This window comes from Syngnathus acus, chromosome 16 (assembly GCF_901709675.1).
Source record: "Syngnathus acus chromosome 16, fSynAcu1.2, whole genome shotgun sequence".
In the NCBI taxonomy this organism is placed as follows: Eukaryota; Metazoa; Chordata; class Actinopteri; order Syngnathiformes; family Syngnathidae; genus Syngnathus; species Syngnathus acus.
Window position 1 is genome coordinate 8,942,854 of NC_051101.1, and position 27,830 is coordinate 8,970,683.

General features: G+C 40.4%; 1 protein-coding gene across 1 annotated transcript; it reads left to right on the top strand.

Moving 5' to 3' along the window:
* Positions 1-204: 204 nt before the first annotated feature.
* sntb1 (syntrophin, basic 1) lies at positions 205-26,927 on the top strand. The gene is made up of 8 exons (XM_037273643.1): positions 205-1,088; positions 8,608-8,851; positions 13,804-13,921; positions 14,016-14,105; positions 15,933-16,072; positions 16,674-16,870; positions 22,061-22,290; positions 24,657-26,927. The coding sequence occupies exons 1-8, from the start codon at positions 605-607 to the stop codon at positions 24,747-24,749; spliced, it is 1,596 nt and encodes a 531-aa protein (XP_037129538.1). The 5' UTR covers positions 205-604; the 3' UTR covers positions 24,750-26,927.
* The last annotated feature ends 903 nt before the right edge of the window (positions 26,928-27,830 follow it).

Sequence of the window (27,830 nt, forward strand, 5' to 3'; positions counted from 1 at the left end):
GATGATGGGAAAAGAAAAATAATTTATTTGATGTTTTCTCGTGCTTTCTATCTGTCTTTCTAGATTTGGAGTTGTCAAAAAACTGGAACAGGCGCATTCCTGGAGGCGCGCAACCGACCCCACGCCTCCATCCGTGCAAGCACACGCACACTGGACAGCAAACGATCTGTGTACAATTTCATTTCTCATTGCCAATATTTGGATTTTGATATTGTTAAATAATGGTTGATCGAAAATGGCAAGTCTAACTTTAGACAGTACATTAGTATGCTATGTTGCGTCACTGTGACGATAATACGGCACGAATGAGGAAGCGCTCATTTTGAGGTTGCTTATTCTTAGGTGTGTGTCAAAATGTTGACGCGTTGCACACACACCGGTCGCGGAGGTTTGATGGTCTGATAGCGGACAGCAAACTCCACCCAACATACACTTACAAATACATGCACGCGCACAAACACGCGCGCGCCGAGACGAGAACCTGTGGAAGCGTGCTCCGCAAAATACGTGCTGCTCGCACGGCGTCGCGTGGAGAAAAGTTGTGCGGGTCAAAGTCCGGCAGCTCGGGTGCAAGCAAGACGTGTGCCGAAGACATGGTCCAAACATGGCCGTAGTCTTAACGAGCGTGCAGGAGAGTGGATTTGTGGAGGTTCTCGTGCGGGCTCGCTGGCACAAAGTTTGGGCGCACTTAAACGAGGAGGCGCTCACGTTGAGCTGCGAGGACGACGGCGTCAACTCCAACGGAGTTGTCACCAATGGATCCTACCTTGACAACAACAATTCCAACAATGGTCCGAGGCTGCCGGACCTGCCCGAACCGGTGCCGGAGACCATCGCCAACAGGAAACGGTGCGTCAAGGTGACCAAGCAGGACGTCGGTGGACTGGGGATCAGCATTAAAGGCGGCCGGGAGAATAAGATGCCCATCCTGATCAGTAAGATCTTCAAGGGGTTGGCTGCGGACCAGACGCAAGCGCTGTACGTCGGGGACGCCATCCTGTCCGTCAACGGGTTCAACCTGAGGGACGCGAGCCACGACGAGGCGGTGAAGGCGCTCAAACGGGCTGGCAAGGACGTGACTCTGGAAGGTAAGCATTGATTGACGTGGTGAGTGGCTGCAACAAGAAGCTCAGTTGTGGAAGACAAACACTATCCTACCTACTGACCTACTTTGCAACCAAAATTCTATTTTTGTTCCATGACATTTTATTTATTTATTCTTAAAAGTATTTTCATTTCATAGCATGTATTTTGGCTCCACTGCTTTCAGTACATGTAGACTGGAGCTTTAAAATAGTCTATTTTATGCCTCTATCAATCTAATCTGCCCAGGTCCTGCAGAATCAACAATAGTGGCTGATTTAACCTAAATTATGGAACTCTTTCTTTGACCAATTAGCGTTCAAATACAGTTTGTCCTCACGGTGATTGCCACTGATGAGCTCAGCATTATTCCATGATTAGTTGGTCAGAAGAAAAACATGTTACAGCCAATTTTGACAAGCAAATGGCCGTGTGTCCAATCTTCAAACACACTTTTCTAAGGTTCTGGGTTTGAAACTTGGCTCTGGCCTTCCTGTGTGGATTTTGCACGTTCTCCCTGAGAATATTGTCATTTGAAACTGCACACAGGTATGAATATGAGTGTTAATTCATTGTATGCACCCTGAAATTGACTGGCAGTCTTCTCACCCAAAGTCAGCTGGGATTGACTCCAGACCTAAACTGCACTTTGAGTGACAGAAATAGGCTCCTGCTATACTGCCATGCTACAGAATATTTATGACAGCATTAAACCCAGACCTGCAAACTATGCGTTTTAGCTGGACATGTGAATTAATTAGTTGATTAATTGATAGCTCAATAATTGTGTACCGTGTAGAAATGGTGTGCACAACTTTGTTGCAACCAGCAACAGCTGCTTAAAATGATCCGAAGAACAGCTCAACATTAGCTAAGTCGAAGATGAGTTTGCATCGTCTCAACAATGGCACACCTTATACAGGCTGTGTTTGCATGTGCTTTATATGTTGTCTTTAGTAATTTGTGGTACACCAATTGCCGTCATCGCAGAGCTTCCCTCGTGTCATAATTTTACGTCAAGCTCGTGAGACCTTCAACGTGCACCGAAGTGTAAATGCAGAGGAGGCGGCTGTGCGTGGAGTGCCAAAAACAAAGCAAAAAACTCTATCAACCATGACCCCAGACTCTTCTACCAAAAATTCTCAGGAGAGCAAACATGATTGCACATCAAGAAAAGCATCCAAAACACTTGTAAGCTCAAGTTTTTAAATTTACAAGAAAAATGCGTGTGCTTACAAAATTCAAAAATGCAAAATATAAGTCTTGAATATTTCTCCCTGCCAGTTGATTGCATTCATTTGGCTTCCTGGAGAGCCAATAAATCACACCCTGTTTGGATGAATACAATAAAAGCAGCAGCCATACTGAGTACTAAGCCCCTTGGACAAAATTCTCACTTCCATGCAATCTATTTCCCACACTTTGAATGGAGCTGATTAATAACAACAGTCAGGACATGGAAATTGCTTGTTTGTGTTGAGCTCCATCATTTTTCTTTAGACTTATTCTTGTATTTGATGTCATGGTTGCATAACATTTGACCATATATCTAATCAAAATGCAATTTAACTACTTTTGTCACTTCACAGCAGTAGAGGTTGATCAGTTTGTAATTTGCTGAAATCAAAGTCAGCAAAGTTCAGATTGACTGATTATATTCTGCTACTACTTGTGTGTACCTGTTTTAATGTAGTTTTTCTTCTTTTTGGATAACTGAACATTTGTGTTTTTTAACACGCTAGTTTTTATGGTACAAAAGATTTGATGGTGACGGTTCGAGTCATTTAACCTATTGATGGATTTTGATCATGTGATTTTTGTTTTGTTTGTGAGAGCTAAGAAATGGTTGGTTAGTTACCACTCATATGATCAAAGAATCCGAAAACCTCCATCATGGCGATCATGGTGTGACGTCATCTATCAGTTGCCTTTGGAGGTGCCACTGCATTTATTTGGCGCAAAAAAAAAAGAATGCCTTCCATTTCTAGGAAGGCTCTTATGTAACCAGGCATTCCATGTTCCAACTCCCTTTGCTGCTTTTTTTTCTATGCAAAGCTGAAATAAGGTGAGTTTCCTGCTATCTCACTCACTCATGCAGCCGCGAGTTTACTGACATAAACAGTTGCTTTTAGAAGATGAAAATTGCACTGATAGTAGATTACTCTGAAGGCTGAACATCATTTTGCACACGTACTCACAGGCACAGGAAAATGGATCATATAAGTGCCCACTTCTGAGTATATTCCTGTTCCCATGAGGACTCTTGAATGACGAGTATCTCACGTGGTAGTGTGCGTACACACACACACACACACATGCACACACACACACGTCCACAGTGATGATCCTTCCCAGGGGAACAAGGGGAATACACTGCAGAGGGGAAAAGCAGAATTGATAAGAAAAATAAGCAAAGGGAGCGAAGCAGTGGGACCGGGGGAGAGCGTGGAGCAGAATTGTGATTTTTTTTTTGATGGAGAAAGACCAAGAGTGGAGAGCAAAGCTGCAGGAGGGATAATGAGGGAGGAAAAGAAAGTGATACGTAGATGAACTTTGTGGCACACTGAGTGGATGTGCGAACCTGGAAGGCGCTCAACCATTTACCCAAGCGTGTATGTTTCATTCCCAATGAAAAATGTGATCTGTAATATTCCCACAGTTCCACTTTAGTCCTTACTGTAAATCGTTTTCTGAAACGGGAGAACAGCAGTTAGGATGAGAGAGAAATCAAGAAGAAACCGATTGGAGAGGTGGGACGTCTCTGTCTATTTTTAGCGATCTTTTCATCTTGTTAAGCAGATGGAAAGAAAGTTAGCGAAAAGCGATAGTTGTGTGCTGAAGGTTGTGTGAGCAAATAATTGATTAGGAAATATAATATACACCATAAGGACAAATGTTTGTGGACACGCCTCATGGTTTAGCTTCAGCAAACAATGTTTTAGATAGAAGATAATTCTCTCTCTACCAAGCCTTTGCCCCACTGCATAAAGTAAGGGCCATAAAGACATGTTTGGAATAGTTTGGTATGGGACAACATTGCTGGCCCGTGCAGGGACTTGACCTCACCCCCATCAAACCCCCTTCGGGATTACTCGAAGTATTTCCAGTTCTTCAATTCTCAGTTCAAGTTGCTACATCAACATAACCAGTTATTTTTACAAAAAAATCACAAATTTATTAACTAAAATAAAATTGTACTGATGGATCTCCTGTCTGCTCTAGCACTAACAGAACGAAAGGTCTTTAATACTGACTGAGGCTATATCATCGTCCTAATTTCTTTTTCAAACTTCTACAACCCATGCAATGAATAAAACAAGGAACAGAATACTAAGCAGTGCATTAGGTGCACAGCTACACTTGCAATTGATTGGTATGTATATATCTTGATAGTTTGAACTTCTTTTTTTTTTTATCCAGCTACTCCACCGTCTCCTGCATAGGAAGGTAGACAAAAAAAAAAGAAGAATTTAATCAAAACATCTGCCTTACTTGAGCAGGAAGCACATGAGTCAGTGGCCTCCAAGCGTTTCGATTTGCCACCCAGCAATCCAGGCCTGTCATCACCTGAAAAGTGTGATGAGGCAGCGTTAGTGTGCCCATCGTTGTATCGTTATTGTCAGTGTCGTCTCGACCGATGTTCCAGTCACAGTGCGTGTGTACGTCTGAGACTCCAGTGAGGAAGCCATCTCTGAGTCAGAGTGGATGATGATGGTATTAATGACAATAGCGTTGTTGTCCTGAAAATACTCAATGGAATTGTACATCCCCCGCTTTATGTACAGTACGCTTACACAACCAAGCCGATTTCAGAGATGCTTCATAAGAGAAAGACAAACTCCCATTGCCTCCAGGTGTAATCACTGTTCTTATGTCTTTTGTTGTTTGACCCAATTTCCTGGAATGGTTGTTACAAAACTCGAAGACTCATTCTTATCCGAAGGCTTATATACGTAACTTCAGTAGAATACTTGAAGGGAAAACTTTATGCCAGATTCACTGGAATGGAAAAACATCTCCGAGACATCAAGTCCACTGGCGTCTTTGTAATGTGTTGATGCTTACTAATCAGCAGCTCGCCGTGAGAATGAGAATTGAGGTCGGCGTTGGAGTTCGGTTGTTACAGATGGAAATGCAATTCCCAAAAAGCGGGTTATGGTTTGTCATTTAGTAAAACCTCTGATGAGTTGGGAGTCCTGAGACTCATCACTTTTGAACTGAACTGATTCATAAATCATCTGTTAGGCACGATCCCAATTTTGAATTTTTTTTTGTTAAAACTTGATCTGAGGTATACGATTGACATACCGTCATCGGAACACCAACTGAACATACGTAGACGGCAGCTGAAAAGCAAATCTCCTTCGGAATGATAATTATGTAAAGTTGAGTTGAGCCCTGACCTCGCCCCCATCAAGCATTTCTAACGTTTGAACTACAACAGGGCTTGCTCTTTTTGTGACCTCTGATCGTAGAAATGTTCTTCTGGATGAATGCACATTCAAATTCCCACAAACAGAAGAACCAAGGAGTCTGTTGGCTTCACTTTCATTACTCAAGAGTTGTATTCATTTGCTTATTCTTCAGGCCAACACAAAATGGTTTCATTGAACATGACACAGTTTCCCCAATTTAATAGTTTTGTCAGCGCAATCTAAACATCTTCATACTTCTAGGTCGATTAAGCTTCCAAACATTTAGAGAGGACTTCTTTGGTTCTTCTTGTCTGAGCTGAGGGATCTTTTCACATGCCAACATTTTAGTTGATCTGAGTGTGTTGTTTGAATGACTTTAGAGATTCAGTGACAGCTGTTCCAGTTGGCCTCCTTGGAGAGAGCCACTTGGAAGCGTTTAGTTTGTGTCTAATCCTTTGGCGAAAACAGGAACTGGGGGAGTGCCAATCCTTTCCAGACTATTAAAATAAACTTGTTTTTTTCAATCATGGTGATTTTTTTTTTTTTTTTTTTGGTGCCTTATAGAAGAAACAGCAATGTGCAATTCATTGGTAGATTCTTCAGTCACCGAATCAGATTGGACTTTGGCGCTGTTTTCTAGCAGCTGTGTCTTGTCTGTTTTGTTTCCAATTCGTATGTGGGTTTTTTGGGGGGTTTTTTTGGTCAAAGACTTCTTTATAGTCATCTCTCATGGTCACATGTGTTGATGCCAGCCTTGTGGTTCTTACAGTATGTCCGAAGCTTCTTAAGTTCCTGCCTGCACTTAAGCGTGCATTTCCTCCATACAAATGACATGTCATTATTCTTTCCCTCTTTGTTCATGTGAGGTACTTTGCAGGGACAAGCTTTCATTATGTTCTTGTTAAAGGTGAAGGTGACGTCACACCACGGCCAATCTCAGAGGAAAGATTCCTGAAATTGGAACAAATATACTGAAATGTAGCTGTGAAGGTCTTGTGAAAAGTGAGTAAAGCCTTGTATTACTGCGATATAGCCAGCTACCTGCTTACAAGAGAAGCTTTCGTTCTGCACTCACAGGAGACTTTTCCAAAAAATGTTTTGCCTCCTCTCTGTTCTCCTTTCAACTTTTACCTTACTCGTCACACGCCTAATGAGTGGACGTTTCTCCTTTATCCGTTACATTTGCTCACCAATTAAAATTCCCTTTCAGAACATATGGAAGGTCCCCTCAACTTCGAGAGAAAAAAAAAAAAGCAATTGTAAGAAAAACAATTTAATGAGACTGATGAAGTCATTGCACAACTGGTGCTACTGTTGACACTCTTCAGCGTCGGAGGAAATAAAATGTCGTATTTACAAAACGTATAATTGGATGGGGTTGAGTAGAGTTTAACAAGTGAAGTGGGTTTTGACGAGCGAATGGGGTTTTTAATGGGGGCCGAGCAGCTGGTCGCTGGTGGTAGGCTGTCACTCATCAGAAGAACTGTAAGAGTGAGCTCCAAATGAGATGCAGAGTAGTTACTAGAGAAACAATTTGGCAAAGGCTATTTGTGCAAACGATCTCCAGAAGCAGTTAAAGAACTCGTAAAATTCCGAGCCCCGCCATAAATTTCTGGAAAAACCTGCTCTAAATGTCATATCAATTTTGGATGTCAAACTGTCGCAATGTATGATGAACTCACTGGTTAGAAGTCTTTACTTGTTGCTATTGTTTGAATTTTCACATGGCCCGTCAAAGTGATACGTTTTAACGTGCCAACAATTTTACAAATATACTTGACCTCAATTGGATGATTAGTTTTGACTTCCAAACTGCAAACATCCCGGAGGTGATTGTAAGGTTCCACTGTATTTGCTTCTTACTGCTTGCCATTTTTATACTAGTCTGGCACAGAGCTTGTGCTTTGACAGAAACAGGACCTGTGGGAATATGCACACACAGACATGCACAGTGTAACCATTTTCACCAATGAAAGGAACACTTGCAGCTCTATTTGTGACCACACTTTAATGAGATTACATCAGATCTGCTTGGAGATTTAAAATATATACCACATGTATTTGATTTGGGTCATTTTTAGAACTGTCTCCCGGTTTCAATTGCTTTGTACATTTTTTGGACTAAACACATATGAGCTTAGATATTTTATGTTTTCCAAGGTTGCTTGTCATCATGAATGAAGAAATAAGCACGACACGGTTGTCACGTCCCAGATATGGCAGATTACCTGAGGTCTTTATCATGTACCATCTTTTTACCATCCGCTAGAATAAATCAGCCCTTATTTGGCTCTCTAATCTGACATAGCTGATGTGACTCAGTGAGTTATTCTCGTTTTGCAAACGCCGTCTTTGGTGGGCCATTGTGGACAGTCTCATAAAGCCACGATTCCAGTGGCAAATGCCTGCTTGTTGTCGTCCACAGGTTGGCGGCTAGGCTTGTTACCGTTTCACCATGACTCTCTTGACAATACTTTGTATGCTGGATCCCAAATGCCAGCGGCCATCTGCCAATTATACACAACAAGTACAGCGGAATATGTCTGTTCCACATAACAAGCATACCAAGGATTCGGAATGTGAGATATAGGCGGATTTGAGCCCTTACTTGAAATATGCACGTCTCGTCTGTGTCACTCTTTCTGTGTTTGATCTGTCTTTTGCTGTTCTAGAACGAACTGTGTTCATCAACACTGAGCGTAGATTTCTTTGTCGAGCCTTGTACCGTAAGAGCAAGGTTATATTTAGTTGGAGTGATTGAATGTTCTCATTTTGCATTTTATTTAAAGCATCATGCTTGGTCTGTGGTTTACAGTATTTCTCTTGAGGTCTCATTTCCTTTTTTTATTCACAGTTCATGCACTTATTAGGAAATATCATGATATGCCTACCTAACTTGTGGAGTCTTCAGTCAACCCAACATTATTTCTTTTTGGTATGTGAGGAAACTCGACAGAGAACATTTCTAGCTATGATTCAACCCCAGAACCCTTGACGATGCGGTAGATGTGCTCCCGTGTTGCCTCAATTATTTTGTGTGCATAATTCATACTGTAAATCTTACCATTTGCAGTAACCCTGACATTGTTGCTGTTTCTTCCCTGTTTAGTCAAGTACATGCGAGAGGCCACGCCGTATGTCAAAAAGGGCTCACCTGTGTCTGAGATCGGATGGGAAACCCCTCCACCTGAGTCGCCGCGTTTCGGCAGCACTCCCATCACCACCTCTCCTTCCTCCCCGGAAACTCCTCCTCATCCTCAGCCTTCCTTGTCCCTGCAAGGCGATAGGAGATGCATTCCACTTAAAATGTGTTACGTAACCCGAGCCATGACCACAGCAGATCCAGACAACAGGTAGCTGACTAATTCTAATTTTTTACGCTCATTTCCTCCTCATGTGCATACTTATATTAAATTTTTGACACAATTATTAACTGCTCCTGTAGATCAGTGACTCTCATCTAAGGTGAAGAATATGCAGTATTTAGTGTCTTAGTCTAAAAAAGTATAAAGTATGCCGCTTTTATAGATTAATAATAGCATCAGATCAATAAGAAATGATCTGGAATGCTTAGAACAATCATGTTAGATCTTTTTCTCAATCAACCAAATGTAATGTTCACTGTCACGCCCCGGAAAAGTTGCGATGGCGCTCTTAGCTGCACTTTGACAAAGCTCACTTGACTTACAATTACACTTTGAGAGCATCATAGTGGTTAAACATTCACTGGCTTGACAATATTCTGCAATTGACCGCTCTGTAGTTTATACGAGAATTCGGGGTCAATATTCCAACTCGTAATTTTGTGTGCCAACGTTACAACAGTATTTCGGTGTACAGATGTTTGTATTGTGGTATGGTTGTATGTTATCTACTGTGTTCTTGTTTATTATTTTGCACTTTTGTGTCAACGGGTAAATTCATTAGTTTTTACTTTGGGGGTGGGGTGACAAATGCATTTCACAGCTTGGTGGTAAAAGCTGTATTTGAGCCTCCACATTTTCTAGAATGTAATTTTCAAAAGATGCAGGTGTTAAATTTTCATAGCTACTTATTGGTACTTTTTTTTTTCTTTCTTGTTGCTCTCTTTTTGTGTCCTCCATTTTATTTCTTATATTATTTGACAGTTTAACCCTTTCGCTTGCTTTCAATACATTTCCAACTAATCCAAACACACTTTAAACCCACGCAAACATTTGCACGCATAAAATGAATAGAAAATTGTACATACTGTAGACTCTATGTGCTAGTTACTGTACGTACGTACGTACGTACTGTGCCTGGTAATGAATGACATCACCAAGTCTGTGCGAGTGTCTGGCTTGAGCTGTGGCAGACAGCAGCTCGTCTGTGAGTATGCTGACGAGTACAATCTATGAGCCACAATAGAGCGGGAGAACACCGAAAGTATTTTTAACCTCAAGTAACACCTGGAGCGGATGTACAGTATGTGGTGTGTCCCACTGGGTGAATTGCAGATTCATCACATTCTCTCGGGCCTTTCCAGGTCTCCTGTGCCAGGTGTGTGTATAAAAAGGGAATAGAGAGAAAGCCAAACCACATGTGGTTGGGAGAGGTTTCATTCAACCACCCACGGGAGCACCTGAATAGATGACTATTGAGTTCGACATAGTAAACACAGCAGATAAGGAATGCAGTTGTACTCATACTGACGAGTGTTGAGGCCGAAACTAAACATTTCCTCCCTGTTTGCTTCCCACTTATCATTGTTGCTCCAAGCATAACACCTTCGTGGTGTGTACTTTTGATTTGTTTTTCTTTTGTGGTGGGATGTTTATTGCGAGACATATTTGTTAGACTGGCATAGCTCGGGGGTGTGACATAATCAGGTTTTCTCACTCAAATATCCACATATTGTTTTGCTCGATACTTACCACGTCTGGTCTTGTCCTCAGCTGTGGGCTGTATGTTACGCTTGCATTAATCATCACTTGTATATAGGAAAACACCTTTGAGGTCCTAGATGTTTTTTTTTAACATGATTCCTTCTCCCGCAGAGGTCCCCAACCACCGGGCCGCGGACCGGGACCGGTCCGTGGGTCACTTGATACCGGGCCGCCAAGCCGCACAGGGAATTTATTTTATTTTTTTTATCGACGATCAATTAATTCAGGTCGACGCGCGTCCCGGTCATGTGACAAGTTTCCCCCTACCTTCCCTGCAGTTTGACCGAGGGTTCCATAGTGTAGTGGTTGGTGCTCTGGACTCTTACCCCAGCGATTCAAGTTCAAATCCTGGTGGGACCTAAAATGTTTTATCATGGGAAAATTTGCAACACAGTTGCTCATGTGCCCCATAAAACCATACTTTTTTTTTTCTTCTTCAATGTTTTACCAGGTAAGCCAATTGAGAACTTTCTCATTTACAATGGCGACCTGATATACGTACCTTCCCTGCAATTCAAGCCAGGGTTCCATAGTGTAGTGGTTGGTGCTCTGGACTCTCACCCCAGCAATCCAAGTTCAAATCCCAGTGGGACCAAAAATATTTTATCATGGAAAATTTTGCAACACAGTTGCTCATGTGCCCCATAAAACCATACTTTTTTTTTTCTTCTTCAATGTTTTACCAGGTAAGCCAATTGAGAACTTTCTCATTTACAATGGCGACCTGATATACGTACCTTCCCTGCAATTCAAGCCAGGGTTCCATAGTGTAGTGGTTGGTGCTCTGGACTCTCACCCCAGCAATCCAAGTTCAAATCCCAGTGGGACCAAAAATATTTTATCATGGAAAATTTTGCAACACAGTTGCTCATGTGCCCCATAAAACCATACTTTTTTTTTTCTTCTTCAATGTTTTACCACATGTTCTCCCCGGGCCCGCGTGGGTTTTCTCCGGGCACTCCGGTTTCCTCCCACATCCCAAAAACATGCTTGGTAGGCCGATTGAAGACTCCAAATTGTCCCTAGGTGTGAGTGCGAGTGCAAATGGTTGTTTGTCTCTGTGTACCCTGCGATCGGCTGGCAACCGGTTCAGGGTGTCCCCCGCCTACTGCCCGTTGACGGCTGGGATAGGCTCCAGCACTCCCGCGACCCCCGTGGGGACTAAGCGGTTCAGAAAATGGATGGATGGATGGATGTTTTACCAGGTAAGCCAATTGAGAACTTTCTCATTTACAATGGCGACCTGATATACGTACCTTCCCTGCAATTCAAGCCAGGGTTCCATAGTGTAGTAGTTGGTGCTCTGGACTCTTACCCCAGCGATTCAAGTTCAAATCCTGGTGGGACCTAAAATCTTTTATCATGGAAAAATTTGCAACACAGTTGCTCATGTGCCCCATAAAACCATACTTTTTTTTTTCTTCTTCAATGTTTTACCAGGTAAGCCACTTGAGAACGTTCTCATTTACAATGGCGACCTGATATACGTACCTTCCCTGCAATTCAAGCCAGGGTTCCATAGTGTAGTGGTTGGTGCTCTGGACTCTCACCCCAGCAATCCAAGTTCAAATCCCAGTGGGACCTAAAATATTTTATCTTGGAAAATTTTGCAACACAGTTGCTCATGTGCCCCATAAAACCATTAATTTTTTTCCCAATGTTTTACCAGGTAAGCCAATTGAGAACTTTCACATTCACAGTGTCGACCTAATATACGTATCTTCCCTACAAGTCAACCAAGGGTTTCATAGTGTAGTGGTTGGTTCTCTGGCCTTTCACCCCAGCGACCTGAGTTCAAATCTCGGTGGGACCAAAACGTTTTAACTTGGAAAAATTTGCAACACAGTTGCGCGTGTGCTGCCCCATAAAACCATACACCTCCCTGAGGGTGATGGGTTGGGTTTAGGGTTAGAGCTAGGGTTAGGGTTACTGCTAGGGTTAGGGCTGGGGCTAGGGTTAGGGTTGGAGCTAGGGTTAGGGTTGGGGTTAGAGCTAGGGTTAGGGTTACTGCTAGGGTTAGGGTTGGAGCTAGGGTTAGTGCCAGGGTTAGGGTTAGAGCTAGGGTTAAGGTTAGGGTTGGGGCTAGGTTTAGGGTTGGGGCTAGGGTTGGGGTTGGGGTTAGGGTTAGAGCTAGGGTTAGGGTTACTGCTAGGGTTAGGGCTAGGGTTAGGGTTGGAGCTAGGGTTAGTGCCAGGGTTAGGGTTAGGGTTAGAGCTAAGGTTAAGGTTAGGGTTGGGGCTAGGGCTAGGGCTAGGTTTAGGGTTGGGGCTAGGGTTGGGGTTAGGGTTAGGGTTAGGGTTAGAGCTAGGGTTAGGGTTACTGCTAGGGTTAGGGCTGGGGCTAGGGTTAGGGTTGGAGCTAGGGTTAGTGCCAGGGTTAGGGCTAGGGTTAGGGTTAGAGCTAGGGTTAAGGTTAGGGTTGGGGCTAGGGCTAGGTTTAGGGTTGGGGCTAGGGTTGGGGTTAGGGTTAGGGTTAGGGTTAGGGTTAGAGCTAGGGTTAGGGTTACTGCTAGGGTTAGGGCTGGGGCTAGGGTTAGGGTTGGAGCTAGGGTTAGTGCCAGGGTTAGGGTTAGAGCTAGGGTTAAGGTTAGGGTTGGGGCTAGGGCTAGGTTTAGGGTTGGGGCTAGGGTTGGGGTTAGGGTTAGAGCTAGGGTTAGGGTTACTGCTAGGGTTAGGGCTGGGGCTAGGGTTAGGGTTGGAGCTAGGGTTAGTGCCAGGGTTAGGGTTGGGTTTAGAGTTAGGGTTAGAGTTAGGGTTAGAGCTAGGGTTAGGGCTAGGGTTAGAGCTCGAGTTGGGGCTAGAGTTAGGGTAGGGGCCATATCGTATCATTTTATTTCATGATATCTATATATTTATTATAAATGTATTAGTTATTTATATAAATGTATTATTTATCCGCGAAAATATTACACGTAACCGGTCCGTGGCGCTAAAAAGGTTGGGGACCACTGTTCTAAAGGATTGAACAGGAATGATGGCAACAATTTGAAATGGCGCCGTGTTACATTATGCACCATGAAGCCTGCGAAAGAACCCTTTCTTTTAAAAATTCACATTCACTGAGCACACAATCAAAGAGCAGCTCGCTGAAGCCCAGAAGCATTCCATAGATGCATGTCTATGGAGGCCAGAAATACTCCCTTACGGTAAAAGCAGATTAGTGAAGGAAATTTAGAGAGAAACGCCTATTTGTTTGAAATGGCCCGCAGAGGTTTTGTAAAGCACGGCAACTTTATTGCATTTTAACCAGGATCAAAGAAGTTAAGAATTCAACGTAAAACAAGAACATTTGATTGGCTTGGGGCTTCAGGCTAAAAAAGATATAGAGAGAATAAAGAATCATATTTTGTACTATGCCATTTGATTTCTTCACTTTGATGCTAAAATTGCCTTCTCCAGACAAGTGGAGCTGCACTCCCCTGACGCCAGACACACTGTGGTACTGCGCTGTCCAGACCAGCCGTCTGCCCTTACTTGGTTCTCCACAATGCATGCTGTCACATCAACACTGACTCAGGTCTGTCGCCCATTTCCACAGCAATTATAGCATACGCGATATAAGGAATGTACTCTATGTAGACGTACTAAATGATCACGGCATCTCATTACAGCAAGCACTAGCCGAGGTGATTCATCACACAACCAGGTCAGGGGTTGCTGGCAGCAAAGAGATCCGACACCTGGGATGGCTGGCAGGGAAGGTAAGCAGCGAGTGTAATGTGGTGGCTTCTCGGAAGTCGACATCGTGTTTTGTCTAGCCATCACCCGTGGATCAATCTCGGGTTGTTTTTGTGCTTGCAGTTTGAGTTAAGATTGTGTGAGTGGTGTGAGTTAAGGTGTGTTTCTAAACTTGTTTTTCCATTTTATAACCAACTTCTTTGAAAGGATTGGGCTCTTATACCATTAGCACAAATTGGGTAAAAAATACGGCACAGTCTTAGGGTTCGTCTAAATCATAGGTGTGTCAAACTCAAGGCCCGGGGGCCAGATACGGCCCCCCACATCATTTTACGTGGTCCGCGAAGCCAAATTTCAACTTTGTGTCATTACTTAAATTATAAATTGTCTTCAGTTTAAAACATTATATTAGATATTGCTTGTAATTTTTATTACCATTCATTTTTTTAAAATATTTGAACAGTTTTTACTAGTCTCTGATTTCAAAACTAGTTATTCATCAGTTTGTTTTGTAGTCTATACTGTATATAGAAGACATTGACAATCATAATGGCCCTCCAAGGGAATTTATGACTACGATGCGGCCCGCGACAAAAATGAGTTGGATACCCCTAATCCAAATGGTTAATCTTAATATTAGAATCTACAGGTGTGTACCAGAAATGATGCAAGTGGGTTTTGTGTACTGTTTCTCCACACACAAAACGTCCACATGCACCTAGCAAGCTTCTAATCACATTGCACTCACCTTAATGATCTGTCCAATTGTATCCTACTAACATTAGCAATATTTCATCATTAAATTCTAACCATTATTGCTACTTGGCAACAAATTCTCATTATGTTCAAAAGGTGACCTTTAATCCTGAAAAATCCTCCGACGTGATTGGCTAAGACAGATCTTCAAAGAGCAGCTTAGGATTCCGTAGCTAGGTTGCAGATAAAGTCTCATAATGAGAATAGTTAGGAACGGAAAATACCAATCCACGTGTGGCATATGTATACGGGAGCTCTCGATGTAAAGGATTAACTGTGTGGCTTCTGAAGGAAATGCAAGAGAGGTTTCTCTGAAGCATGGGGGTTGCGTGAAAGGAAATGTCTCAATCATGTACCTATGCACAAACACCAGAAATGAATTTGCATTTCCATCACACATCCCCGAATGGATCACATTTCTCTGGCATTCCATTTCGGTTATTGACTTGCGAACAAAGAGAAAAACAAATCATGTTAGGTCTGCATATAAACACAGTTATACAAATTTTGTATTCCATAAACATTACTTCTCTGTTTGCTTGAGTTTGTGCTTGAGTAACTTTGGTAAGGAACAATTTCAGTACTTTGCACAGTCAGTGACATTTTCAAAATTCACATTAGGTTTAGTGGACGGCTGCACAGATAAACATTTGAAGCAATTGTTCCAGTGTTTAAAAACAATCCTCAAACTACGGAATGAATGAATTTTGATATTGCTAATGGGACAGACAACCTTTCACACTCATCATCACATCATCACTGAGTGGGAACTGAACACACTGATTTGTTGTGGAAATGTCCAAATAACTAATCAAGTCAGAACTTGTCCAGGAACATCCTTACATATTGCAAGGCTCATATTACAAAGGTCAAGGGGGAAGTACCGGACCAGCTGGCTGAACTCACAACCTGACCATAATCTGTACAAGTCTGAAGTCTGGCATATAGTATTACCTATTACCAGAAAATAAATTGATAGAAAACACAAGAATAACGTGTTAACTTCAATCTTTTAATGTTCATGTTCACAATTCGCTATTGATCCCAAGTAGGATCACTCAGTGCTCTCAACTGTGTGATGTTTATTTGTGCAGCAAAGTGAGAGTGAGAAGCAGTGCTGGAAACCTGTGCTGGTGGTGGTGACGGACAAAGACCTGCTGCTCTATGACAGCCTGCCACGGAGCAAGGAAGCCTGGCAGAGTCCAGCACACACGTATCCTCTACTAGCTACGCGGTGCGTCCATCTTCACATCCACACAATCGAAACGTGCTCGTGACGCGCTGCTGTGTAAATATTTATGGTTGGAGGATTTATGGTAATGTACAAAAGCCTCAAGGTGTTTGTGTTTTTGAAAAGTTTCACAAATTATTTATTCAGACAGTCCTTGGTCCCCGTCTGTTTTATCAAGCAGCATATTTTTAATGCTGTCTTGGACATATATTTTGTTGGAGAATATGAGCCATGCAATTTTGCCGGTCATAGCATGTACTAGCTATGTACACTTTGCCAGAGATGTAAGAATGTACATTGCCATCACTTGTTAAATAAATAAATAAATAAATAAATAAATAAATAAATAAATAAATTAAATTAAATTAAATTAAATTAAATTAAATTAAATAAAGCTTCGCTCCCTCAGTTAAGAATGTTAAAATGGAATCAGCAAGCCTGTAAATGAAGATAATTTAAGTCTGGAAGAAATTCATTTACTTCCACTGGGAAAATTTGGATTAAAATGAGAACATCTTGTAAGTTAGCTAATGTCTCGGAACAGATTGTTTGTCTTTGCAAATTCCACTGTGTATTCAAATTGGACTGTTTGTGTTCTCCCCAGTCTGGTGCACTCTGGGCCTGACACGGGGTCCACTTACTCGGGCACCGAGCTCTTCTTTGCCACTCGAACCGGCACTCGCCTTGGAATCGAGACTCATCTTTTCCGAGCTGAAACCAGCAAGGATTTATCCCTGTGGACTCGACAAATAGTCAACGGCTGTCACGCATCAGCCGAGATGATCAAAGAAGTCAGTACCAGTGAGTACAGCGCCGTCACACTGACAATGAATGTGAATGTATATACACAGTGGTACCTTGACTTAAAAACCTAATTTAATCTCATAGCTACTGTATTTAAAAATCAATTCTCTGCTTTGAAATGAATTAGAATGCCACAAATGGAAATAATGAAACATTTGAGGCCAGGCCACAGTATCCCTGCAAATTTTAGTTGTAATTTATAATAAAACATAAAAGAATGTGAAGCAATAAGCTTGTTCAAAGGTCATACAGATATACACAGATAGCAGTACAGTCGTGCATTTGTGAAGACTTCCTTGATGAGTGACATCCGGAGCTCTGACTCCGCCTCCAGTTTGCCACTTTCCTCGCATGACTATCTGCTTCCTTTTGTATCTGTGTGTTCTTATACCTTCAATAGAGTGTGGCTTTTCTTTTTAAACATCACTTATGCGTTGGCTTGCAACACAGAGCCAAGCGGAAAAAAAAAAAAAAAGATTAATCAACCAAGCAATTTCTCAGAATTTGCATACATTGTAAGACAAGGTATACCTGCATATTAAAATCAAAAGCTTCTTTAAAATGAATGTCACCTTAAACATATCCTCTGTGAATTGAGATAAAAATGCATGGAAGTATGAGGATGGAATAAATCACGCGGCACAGGTCACTTCCTCAGATGTGTTCAGGCCTGCTGCAGCAGCACACATCCCGAGAAGGCGAGGGTATGCGTGGCGCACAGCCTTTAGTGCTGCGAGCCTAAAATAAAGTATTAAACCAAGCTCACCATGTGGATTGTCAACACAAACGTCCACAGAAGGTAGAAGAGAGCCATATGGAAGATGTTTACAAGCTATTTATAGCCGAAAAGGGCATTTTTCTACGTGTTTGTAATTGTTTATTTACTGTCAAGGGAATTCCAACAGTACCCCCTCCCCCTTTTCTCTTTGCCTCCCTTTTCTCTCCCTGCACAAAATGTCCTGGGAACTGCACGTCTCCCATGGGCGCCCGCCCCCACTCCCTCCCCTCATCACACAGTGCCAAGTTTCACTTCAGACCTCTTGTATCCGGCAGTAAAATCCACTCCATGCCAGCTTCACATACTACTCGTTAATTTGTTTAGCTCGTTCAGTAACTCGTCATTTCTGCTTCATTTGATTGTCGCGTTTGCACTCACAGCAACTGTTCGATCACATCTGCAGTTTCAAAACGTAAACACCTAAACGTGTTTTATCGCAGTCATATTGTTTTGGGGAAACGTGACTTTTCTGAATTGTATTTAGAGCCATGACTAATTGTTGTCTAGACAGAAGGACATGGTTTGTAGCGGTTTTAGAATTGACAGTTTTTTTTTTCCATCTATTGATTTCTTTTAGTTCACACAAGGACAAGTGGTGGCAAAGGTAAACAAAAACCACGTATCATCGTTTCATGTGTGGAGGGAAAAAAACTGCACAACAAACAGCTGCCAATTCAAGCTGAACTGCAATCATGCATTATTTAGAAAGAAATCAAGTGAAATGTGCTCTGATGATAAATAATTAATCCGGTTAAATAAAAAAGTATCGGAATAATATAAGCTCCTTGGGGAAGATCTCAGCACTCAACTTGCGCTAAATGACTGAGACTGACTTTTTTTTTTTTTCAGTCACACACCAAGAATCAAGTCACTGAGTTTTCCAATGTGAAAATCCTGTGCAGGAATTGAATTTGTCATCTGAATGCAAATTATACTTAGAGCTTAACACAGTGTGGACAAATGTTCCTTAAGGGCAAAACAAACATTCAATTGGAATTCAGGTTGTATTGTTGTTACAGACTCCACTAGATAAAGGTTGCACAGCATTCGGTTCTTAACTGCTGAATTATGCAAGTTATACATATATTAAACATCCTTATTTTCTTTATAATGTAATATTCACTTTTCATCAGATAGTGAATGTCAAGTTTTGTTTATTGTTTTGTTTAAATCTTTGGCAAAGAAAGAAAAAAGATCTATTATAGATATAAGTTGTTTACATGTTTATGTTCGTAAACAGCTCATTTAAAAATAAATTAACTACGCAAATAATAACAAGGAAAGCTGAGGCATGCTGGAGTCGTCAGATTTATAAATAGCTGTATGACTTATAGTGTTTTACCAAATGTCTTTTTCTCTGAGTGGACGTATAGGATTACAATATTTTACCAGCTCTGCAATGACACCTTAAGTGCAGAACGGCGAGTTTCTAAAATCATCATCATCATTTAATGTCCTTTCCAAGCTCAAACATGACAGTAAAATCCAATGTGGTCCCATTACAGGCTTTTATGGTTTATGCATATTATGATTAGCATCTACTGTATGTATCACATCAGATCCTCTGCTACTTTTGCTTGACCATCACAATTTCTCTCACTCTTTTGCCTACCATCAGAGAGAAAGAAAAGACCATTGATGCCACTTGAGAAACGTTCTCGTACTTTCTCTGTCTCATTCTGTGCGTGCGTGCGTGTCGCTAGTCATCGGATAGTTTCACTTTAAATCTGCAACTACAAGAAATGTAATTCTGCCCAGGGTTTTTCAACTTCTTTCTTTGTGACGTTGTATTGGTCTGTGGTTCACACACTGAAAAAGTAGCCCTTTGAATTGATTTGAATAAAACAGAAATAGGCAAGTTCCTCAATTCAATCATGCGTAACAGATGCATATGTTCAAAATAAGTCAATTCAAAATGGGTTTTTTTTGTGTAGTAGAGGAGGAGAAGCAAGAATAATATACCAAAGTGCATCTGGCACACACATTTAATATTATATGTAGCCTAGTGGGCCAAAAACTGCCTTTATTATGCAGAAACATTTGACAATAAATGTAATGTTTCTTCCACAACCTTTTAAATGCACATTTCTTGACCTTCTTATCATTATAGAAATGTGTGCTTTCGTTTTGGATTACTTTGATGGATTTGATGTAAAGGTCCAAATGTGTGTTAGCAACAGCATGAGAAATAATCAACTGGGTTTTTTGTTTTGTTTTTTCCAATCATTCCACTAAACATGGCAAAAGTACTATTTCAAGTGCTGTTTGAGAAATGTTTATTGGGATTGAGAGTATCTTCTGGATTCCGAATGTAAACACTAAAGAAATAAATCAGAGGAATGTAAGAATATGTGGTCAGGAAGGTGATCGACAATGTCACGTTCCGATTTGGGTAAAAATTTGGGTTACGTTGTCATTGTTGTTGTTGTTGTTGTTGAGCAGCATCCGGCTGGATTGTGGAAGAATTGTTGCTGTTCATCTGTTCTTCATTCTTCTCCAGCACATCTTTCCCAAAGTCAGATTTTTTTGCACTCGGTTGTAGTTCACATTAAACAAATGATGGAAAACTTTGAGATTGGGAGGCGGAACTTGTGAAGCAAATCCGTTCGCTGGTATCCAAGCAACTGATGAATTATCCACTCATGCTTTTGACGTAATAATTTAAGGCAATGTGGCACAGTCAGAAACAATTGCAGTTTGGTGCTCATGGGTGGGTTCTCTGGTTCTCAAATAATGAAATGCAAATTGCCGTAGCTGACAAATTGGCTATGATTGACTGTGACATTAAGTGTAGTGATTGCGATTGTGAGCCAATTCTTTCAGCAGTGTGCTTTTATCATTTAAAAAAAAAAATAACAAAAAAACTCATGGAAGGGTTCAAGTCGCATGTAAAACGATGTCAATAGCATTTTTTTTTCTACTAAATTATTCCATGTAAATGTGCGGTAGAAGACAACTATCTGCTGACGTGAACTACTAGTTAATTTAAGAATTTCCATGTTGTGCTCAATCATAATGTGACGCACAAGATCGGTGATCAAACGAGAAGCTCGATTTAGTTCTACAGTAGATGAGGTTTCACTGTCAACAAAACCCATCCTAGTAAGAAAAGATGCTGCAGTGCACATACTTGAGTAAACACACGCATGCACGCAAATATGGGCTCTCTGTAGACAAGCACTCACACGCGCGTGCACATTAAGTGTATACACATCCTTTTCAGGCTATCAGTAAACAATAGCAAGATAATAACTTGCCTCTGGCTCTTCGCCCAAACATGCAGCTCAGTAGAGGAAATGATGTCAAGAGAGAGGAGCTTAAGAAATTTATATTTTAAAAAAAAAAAGACAACTGCATGGGAACTTTTATGTGTGTGCCAAGACAGATGTCAAGATTTTCAAATCTCGGAACTTCAATGGACTCTGAGGGGCAGTGAAACAGATGTGACATAAAAGCACAACATTGTTGTGTGAAAAATAACTGAAATGCAAAAAAAGAGAGATTGTAGTGCTGCTGAACAGAGAAATGATGCCCAATGGTGCGTGTAGCCGGCAAATAATCAGTCAGCGTTAAACGTGACATAACAAATAACTATGGAGCATACAGTATGGCGATGAGCCTGTGTGATTAATTACACACTTTCCAAAGGGGCGCTGAGCTATGGTTGCTTTTATGAAGCATTTGGACTACATTACATAAAAAAATCGGCATCCATATCCAGATTACTCTACCAATCTTAATTTAAAGAGAGACAGTTGGAGATCATTTCTTGAGGCTCAGGGTCTAACTATTTGTAACTATTTATTGTAATATATTTTTAAGTAGCCTAGTTATTGCATCTACTTATGCATGTAATTAATACCCCAGTAAGCTCAAATTAATTCAGTACAATTCAAAACAACATGACTGTCAACATTTATACAGTTGTTTAACATACCCAAGCAGAATTTCTGACGTTGAATTTTTTTTTTTAAGATGACTGGGACCATCTCGCTATTTGATTTATTGCAATGTTTCGTTTAAAGACGGCGACTCCCTGAAACGCCTTTTAGTTTACTATGAATCACATGAAAAAAATATGTCGTTTGAACGATCACTTCTGTTTTCTTTGAAGGACATTAGAGAAGGGAAAAAAAATAAAGGAAATGTTTGTTACTGTGGACACATCACATTTGAACTTTTAATAGTGGGAAGAACTTTCTGCATTACTTTTCCACTCACTTTTTTCCTTCCGTTTCATAGAAACAATTGAGGGTTATCATTTACAGAGTTGTTTTTTTAATGTCATTTTAGGTTTTACTATTAAAAGTCACTTAAAAGTTAACCAACTTTTACACTACAACCACAATTTAAATGGAGAACAAAAAAGCTCTTACTCAAATAATGTATGCTCTCAATAAATCTCTCAGGTTGTCTTTACCTGGGTCAGGAGTCCCGGCTGGTGATCCACTACGAGCAAGGTTTCTCCGTGTTGGCTGAACCCAAAGTCCAAGACGTCGAGAACGGGAACAACGGACGACGCCATAGTCCAACCAAAATCCGAGTGCTCCTGTCCTACCCTTTCGAAAAACTGAGGATGTCATCAGACGATGGAGTTCGAATGCTGTTCCTGGACTTTGGAGGAAAGGAAGGGGAAATTGTGAGTGTTTTCTTTTCTTTTAAAAACACAAAATGACAAGTTTACATGCAACAATCATAGTTTAGGTTTTATGACCGTGAAAAGAAGTCAAACAGAAAATAAAAATACTAACCTGTATTTTATTGGACTAACCATTAACCGGCAGTATGTTGGAAAATTGCAGTTCACTCATAAAATAACTCCTGAAATAAAATCAGCTGCAGTTAGCGGGCTCTCCCAAGACTCCCATGCTGTGAGACTTTTAATCAGGTTCAATCACTGCGTAACAAGTCGAGGTAGCATTTTTTTTTCCAATAAGTCAGGACCAATTACAGTCAAGATTAATAAAAAATAAAAAATCAATGGAACATGTGCCACTGCCTTATGAAATGTTGGCATTTTCATTTTGAAAACCGTCACTTTGTTTCATCCCCTGATCAACATTTGGTGACACTATGAATATTAATGTGGGTTTCATTTGCTAACAGTTTTTAGAAAGACAGCAGTGAAAATGCTAAAAGGGACTAAATTAATTACCCTCATGGTTTATGGGATTTAGCTAATGTAAATGTAGATGTTTTGTCTCCATACATTCCCTATTTACAGCTCAGTAAAAATGGAAATTCTCTGCTATGAGGGGTGATTGTCAACACGGCTTCATCAAAATCCCAAGGCACTTGTGGATTTGGCTGATGGCTCATTAGCTCAACTTTTGAAAGACAAATCTGCTGGGCCTTTGCTTCATCTTGTTGACTTTACTGTCATTATTTGGCACAGACACAGTCTGTTTCTAAATTTGTCTCCGCTCTTGACTGTTTACCTTTCCCGTTGAGAGATGTGGACTGAACCAGACCAAAATAGTCATCTGAAAATTAAACTGAAGGTCTGCATATGAGCTATGTTAAAAGACAACCCGGTTCAATCCTTTCATATAGAGAACCAAAACAACCACAACAAAAATAAATAAAAGTATAAATTAAAACAAATGTATCAAATATAATTGAATAATAAATATTTAATTATATGTATATTTATTTTGCTATATTTCTTATTTATTTTGTAGTATATATATATATTTTTTGTTTTTATTTCCGTATATTTTTGAAAGTACGTGTAGAAGTCGTCGTATAATTTGCATATTCAGAGTTTTGTCAGGGACGGTAAAAACTGTGCTCCATAAAAACACACCACCAAACTGTTATTGGACAGCTTCAGCACTATAAACATGAACCTATCCTTTAACAGCTTAGAGTATGTTTATTGTTCTGAAATAGCAGATGCCAAAATTCTTCACACACATTCAAAATTAGGTTGAACAGATTTCATACAGTTTTATAAAATTCATAAATGATCTATGCAGATTAAAAAAAATAGATCAAGAATGGGCAACTTAACAACTTGACAAAAATGCCACTTTAAATTTAGACAACTTAAGTACTCTTAATATACTGTATTTTACATTTTTCATAACAACTTCAGTGCATGTACTGTATGAAAAGTCCATAAAACGATTTGAAACGAACTATACACTGTATAGAGTATATACTAAAAGTAATGTTTTTTTTTTGTTTTTTTTTTGCCAAAGCAATTTTGAGCTGACAGACTTCAAATTACATTTTGTCAACTCAAGCACTTTGTCCAGGTGTTTACCGTTTCTGCTTGAGGCGCCAAAACTGTAGCGCTAACAAGGAGCTCTTGATGCTACTCGAGGACTGAAGTCAGGGATACCTGCACTTCAAGGTTGATTATCCGTTTTCTTTTTACTGTAGGGATGAGTGGACACCGAACCTGGTTGTGGATTTCTTTTTTTTTTTTTTTGCTACCTCAATTTTCCGGTGATGCTCCGATCGATCGGGCACCGATTGTGATTGGCCGATTTCCAACCAGATACCAGCCCTTGTACTGTTTAGCATCCATCCCCTTTTTCTTTACAATATGTCCCAAAACAGTGTCATCGTATTCATTTTGATTGCATTTTAAGTTGTTAGCAGACTAGTGTAAACATGCAGACAGACTATAATTAATGCACCGTGGTTTACTGGAGAAAAGCTGTCATTATCAAAGTTTTATTGGAAGAAGCAAACCGCGATTTAAGAGGGAATTTATAGGTTGAAGCTTCCTTCCAGGCCTCAGGAAAGAAAGTGAGTCATAGATTCATGAAATGGTCCATTGTTAGGAAGATAAAAGGTCTTTTGTTCTTCCACGTTTTAATAGGAATGTCTTAACCTTGTTGCAATGGGAAATGTTGACCTTTTAATGTCATTTTTACACTTGGGATGTGCCTGAGTAATTTTTTACACTTACTCGGGATGTGCCTGTTTATTTTGCTTCCTCTGTGTTTCATGTTACATGTACAGAATGTCACTGTATCCATTGTTCTCCTGCAGCAACTGGACCTCCACTCGTGCCCCAAGCCAATCGTCTTTATCGTCCACTCCTTCCTCTCTGCTAAGATCTCCAGGCTGGGCTTAGTGGCCTGATGGCAACCCCCGGGTGGATTTCTGTTGCTATGGCCACATCTCTGCAGACCACGTGCAGGAGATAGACAACATTCAGACCAAGACCCAAGCTGAGGGAATGTAGCCTCTCTTTGGTCCACGAAACAATGAAGAAGCAGGTTGAGATATCGTGCTTGTTTGTCAAAGAGCTGGAAACTGACATCAGTGAACAAAATGTACTCGGAGCAGATGGACGGATACGATGAACGTGAAAAACGATTGGGCATTACTGACACATTCACTCATTTTATTTCAGTTACTATAGAAGTAGTAAGTTGATTTTATTTAGCAATTATATTTAATTTATTCATGATATCTGTGAAAACATTCTGAATTTCACTCTGTTTACTTTTTCTCCTGTTAGCAATATAAACAGTTTTAATCAACTATACAATCCACAGAAAAAATGATTTGGTTTTTGGGTGAACGCTAACGATAAACCTATATTTCACTTGCAGGTTAAATTAATTCGACCTGAATTTTTGAAGGCACATGTCCAACTGTTCGATGGTTCAATACCTTTTGCACAAGTTCCTGTTCTCTAGTTAAGAAGCTAAACGGCAAACTTCTCAATGGATGTTTGATCCACATCCTCCTTTGACACTTCCAGTCTCTCGGCATTACTGTTGCAACAAGATGATGACACCCTGTGACACTCAAAGCTCAGCGCTGATCAATTGTGAGGTGTCGTCTTGGTGTTATGAAGTTCAAATGTGAGCAGCATCTTTAAATAGCATTTCTATTTCAAGCAAGAAATGTATTGTGTAATCTGCCGCGTTCAGGCATTCGGTAAATCCAGACGGGAGACGATCTGTCGTTCTACGTTCATTTTTCTGGCATCCATCAACATGCGTACAAACTTCTTTCATGTACTTCCTACTTCCTGTCTGTTCGTCTCCTTTATATATTTATTGTATCGTTCAACTCCTTGTTAGAGAACAGTAAGTTATGCTACCAAATACCGAAACGTTGAACATTTGGACAGTTTTAAATTTTATCGCTCAAATAAAGTCAACTTGTAATATTTATAGTGCATTTTAGAATCATCCTGAAATTTTACCTGAAAGCCAAATATCCTTATGGTTTTGTGAGTATTATATTTTCCCAGAATAGAAAACTCAACCAACTCAAAATACATGACAGTATTGCTTGAGAACTTTGCATTCAAAAACCAACTGTGCTATTAGTGTTGAAAGTCAACTTATATTTTTGCAACTCCGGTGAATGAAAAAAGTAGCTACGCTAAAGAACTATGTAGGATATGACCACATTCCTCTACCGGTCATAAATTTCAGCTGTTCTTAAAATATTAGTTTTGCAGCTTGGGATCATTAAATATAAATTAATGAATTATATCTATTAATTTCAAATCCGAAAAACATGACGGTAGTCTTTATCAGCCCTCTGACCATTTCTTTTCCTTCTAGTGATTGCCATCATCACATGTAAGACAATACTGTACGTGTAACTGAGTGCTCTAATGTAACAAAATCCACCACCAAATGATCAGCCTATGTGGAACATCCAAAGTCAAACGTACAATGAGGAGTAAAGTATCGTTAGGTCTTTTGCAATGAGGCAATCAAGCATTAAAGCAAAAACACTGCAGCCACGTCGTTCTTGTGCCTTGGAAATTGATCGTTTTTGCGAGGAATACCTCACAGGTTGAACGCGGAGCAACATTGTGTCTTGAGGACATTTGCCACATTAGCAGTAGTCATCTGATATATTGAGTTTCACATGCTTTGTTCCCTTTTTTTGTGCACCATGAACAATGATTTCGCAACATGTTTTTGTGTCTTGCTCAATTGATCGTTGCAATTATGAAGGCGCAGCAACAATTGTAGAAAGACGACAAATGCCACAATCACAAGAAAAGTACAGCGTGAGAGGTTTTACGCTGCTTCAGAATAATGCCTTCATTCGTCATTCGGAATAACAAACCAATGTTTTTAACTCAATGGATGCACATAAATGATGTATTTCAAATGGATTACGTTTGTTTTTTTATTGTCCTGCCTGTCTCTTCTGTGATTATTGCAGATCTGTCAGCACAATTATGCAACTGAACACTTTGAGCTTGTTTGGCTGTAACCCATGAAGGACAGATATTTAGTCAATGGTCATACAATACTATCGTACTGAAAGATTATTCTAATGGGAAAAGTGTTTGAGTAGTTTGTGTAATGAGTGGCTTTTAGAAAAAGTTACGTTAATTTCAGCCCACTCAGCAAACGATTTGAGAGAGAGAGCGAGAGAGAGAGAAGACGGCTAGGAATAACTTTGTTGTCCTGAGCACTTTGTGCACAATTGTGACTCTGACATGATTTAGTTCTAGTTAGTGAGCTAGCATCCGCACTGCCACAAAGTAATGAAGTGTGGTTAAGAAACTTTATAGACTTGGATTGTTTAACACAAGATTTATTATTATTTTTTAAACGTGAATTAAGTCCAGCTCCCTCCGTGGATCATAAACTATAATATGGTAAATGAATTTTCTATGCGGTAGTGTTGTGTGAGGGCTGATACACCAATAAATTGCCCATCCATGCACGGTCACTGAGCTTTTCCATTGACTCGGAGAAGAATGGCCTCTATGACACATATTGTCGCCTCTTTGTTTTGATTGCCTGCTAGATTCATTAGCAACTGGCCACAAAGGTTTGAAGCGTATACAGTATATTTTCAGCAGCTAGTAAACTAGCTATTTAAGATTAAAGTGGTAGAAGATTAATCAATCATTTTTGATGAGTGATTAATGGTTGCGATCTTGTTGAACTTAAAATGTCAAGCCTCTCAACAGTAAATATTTTCCCCATTTCTGCACTTCTCCAATGAAAATAGATTTTGACACAGATTGGCAGTGTCAAGTTGACTGGTGGAACTAAAATGTCCCATCGCTAAAAAAATATGCTTGGAAACTCTTCCAGGTGCCAGGCCAGATAATTGACTTTGTTAATAGTTAATCATGACTATGTGGGTGGAGAGACGGTTCACTGGTTTCCTTTGTGTCTATTTTTTTTCCCATTGTCTTGGCTCTCACTTGGTCGTGTCAACCCTCAG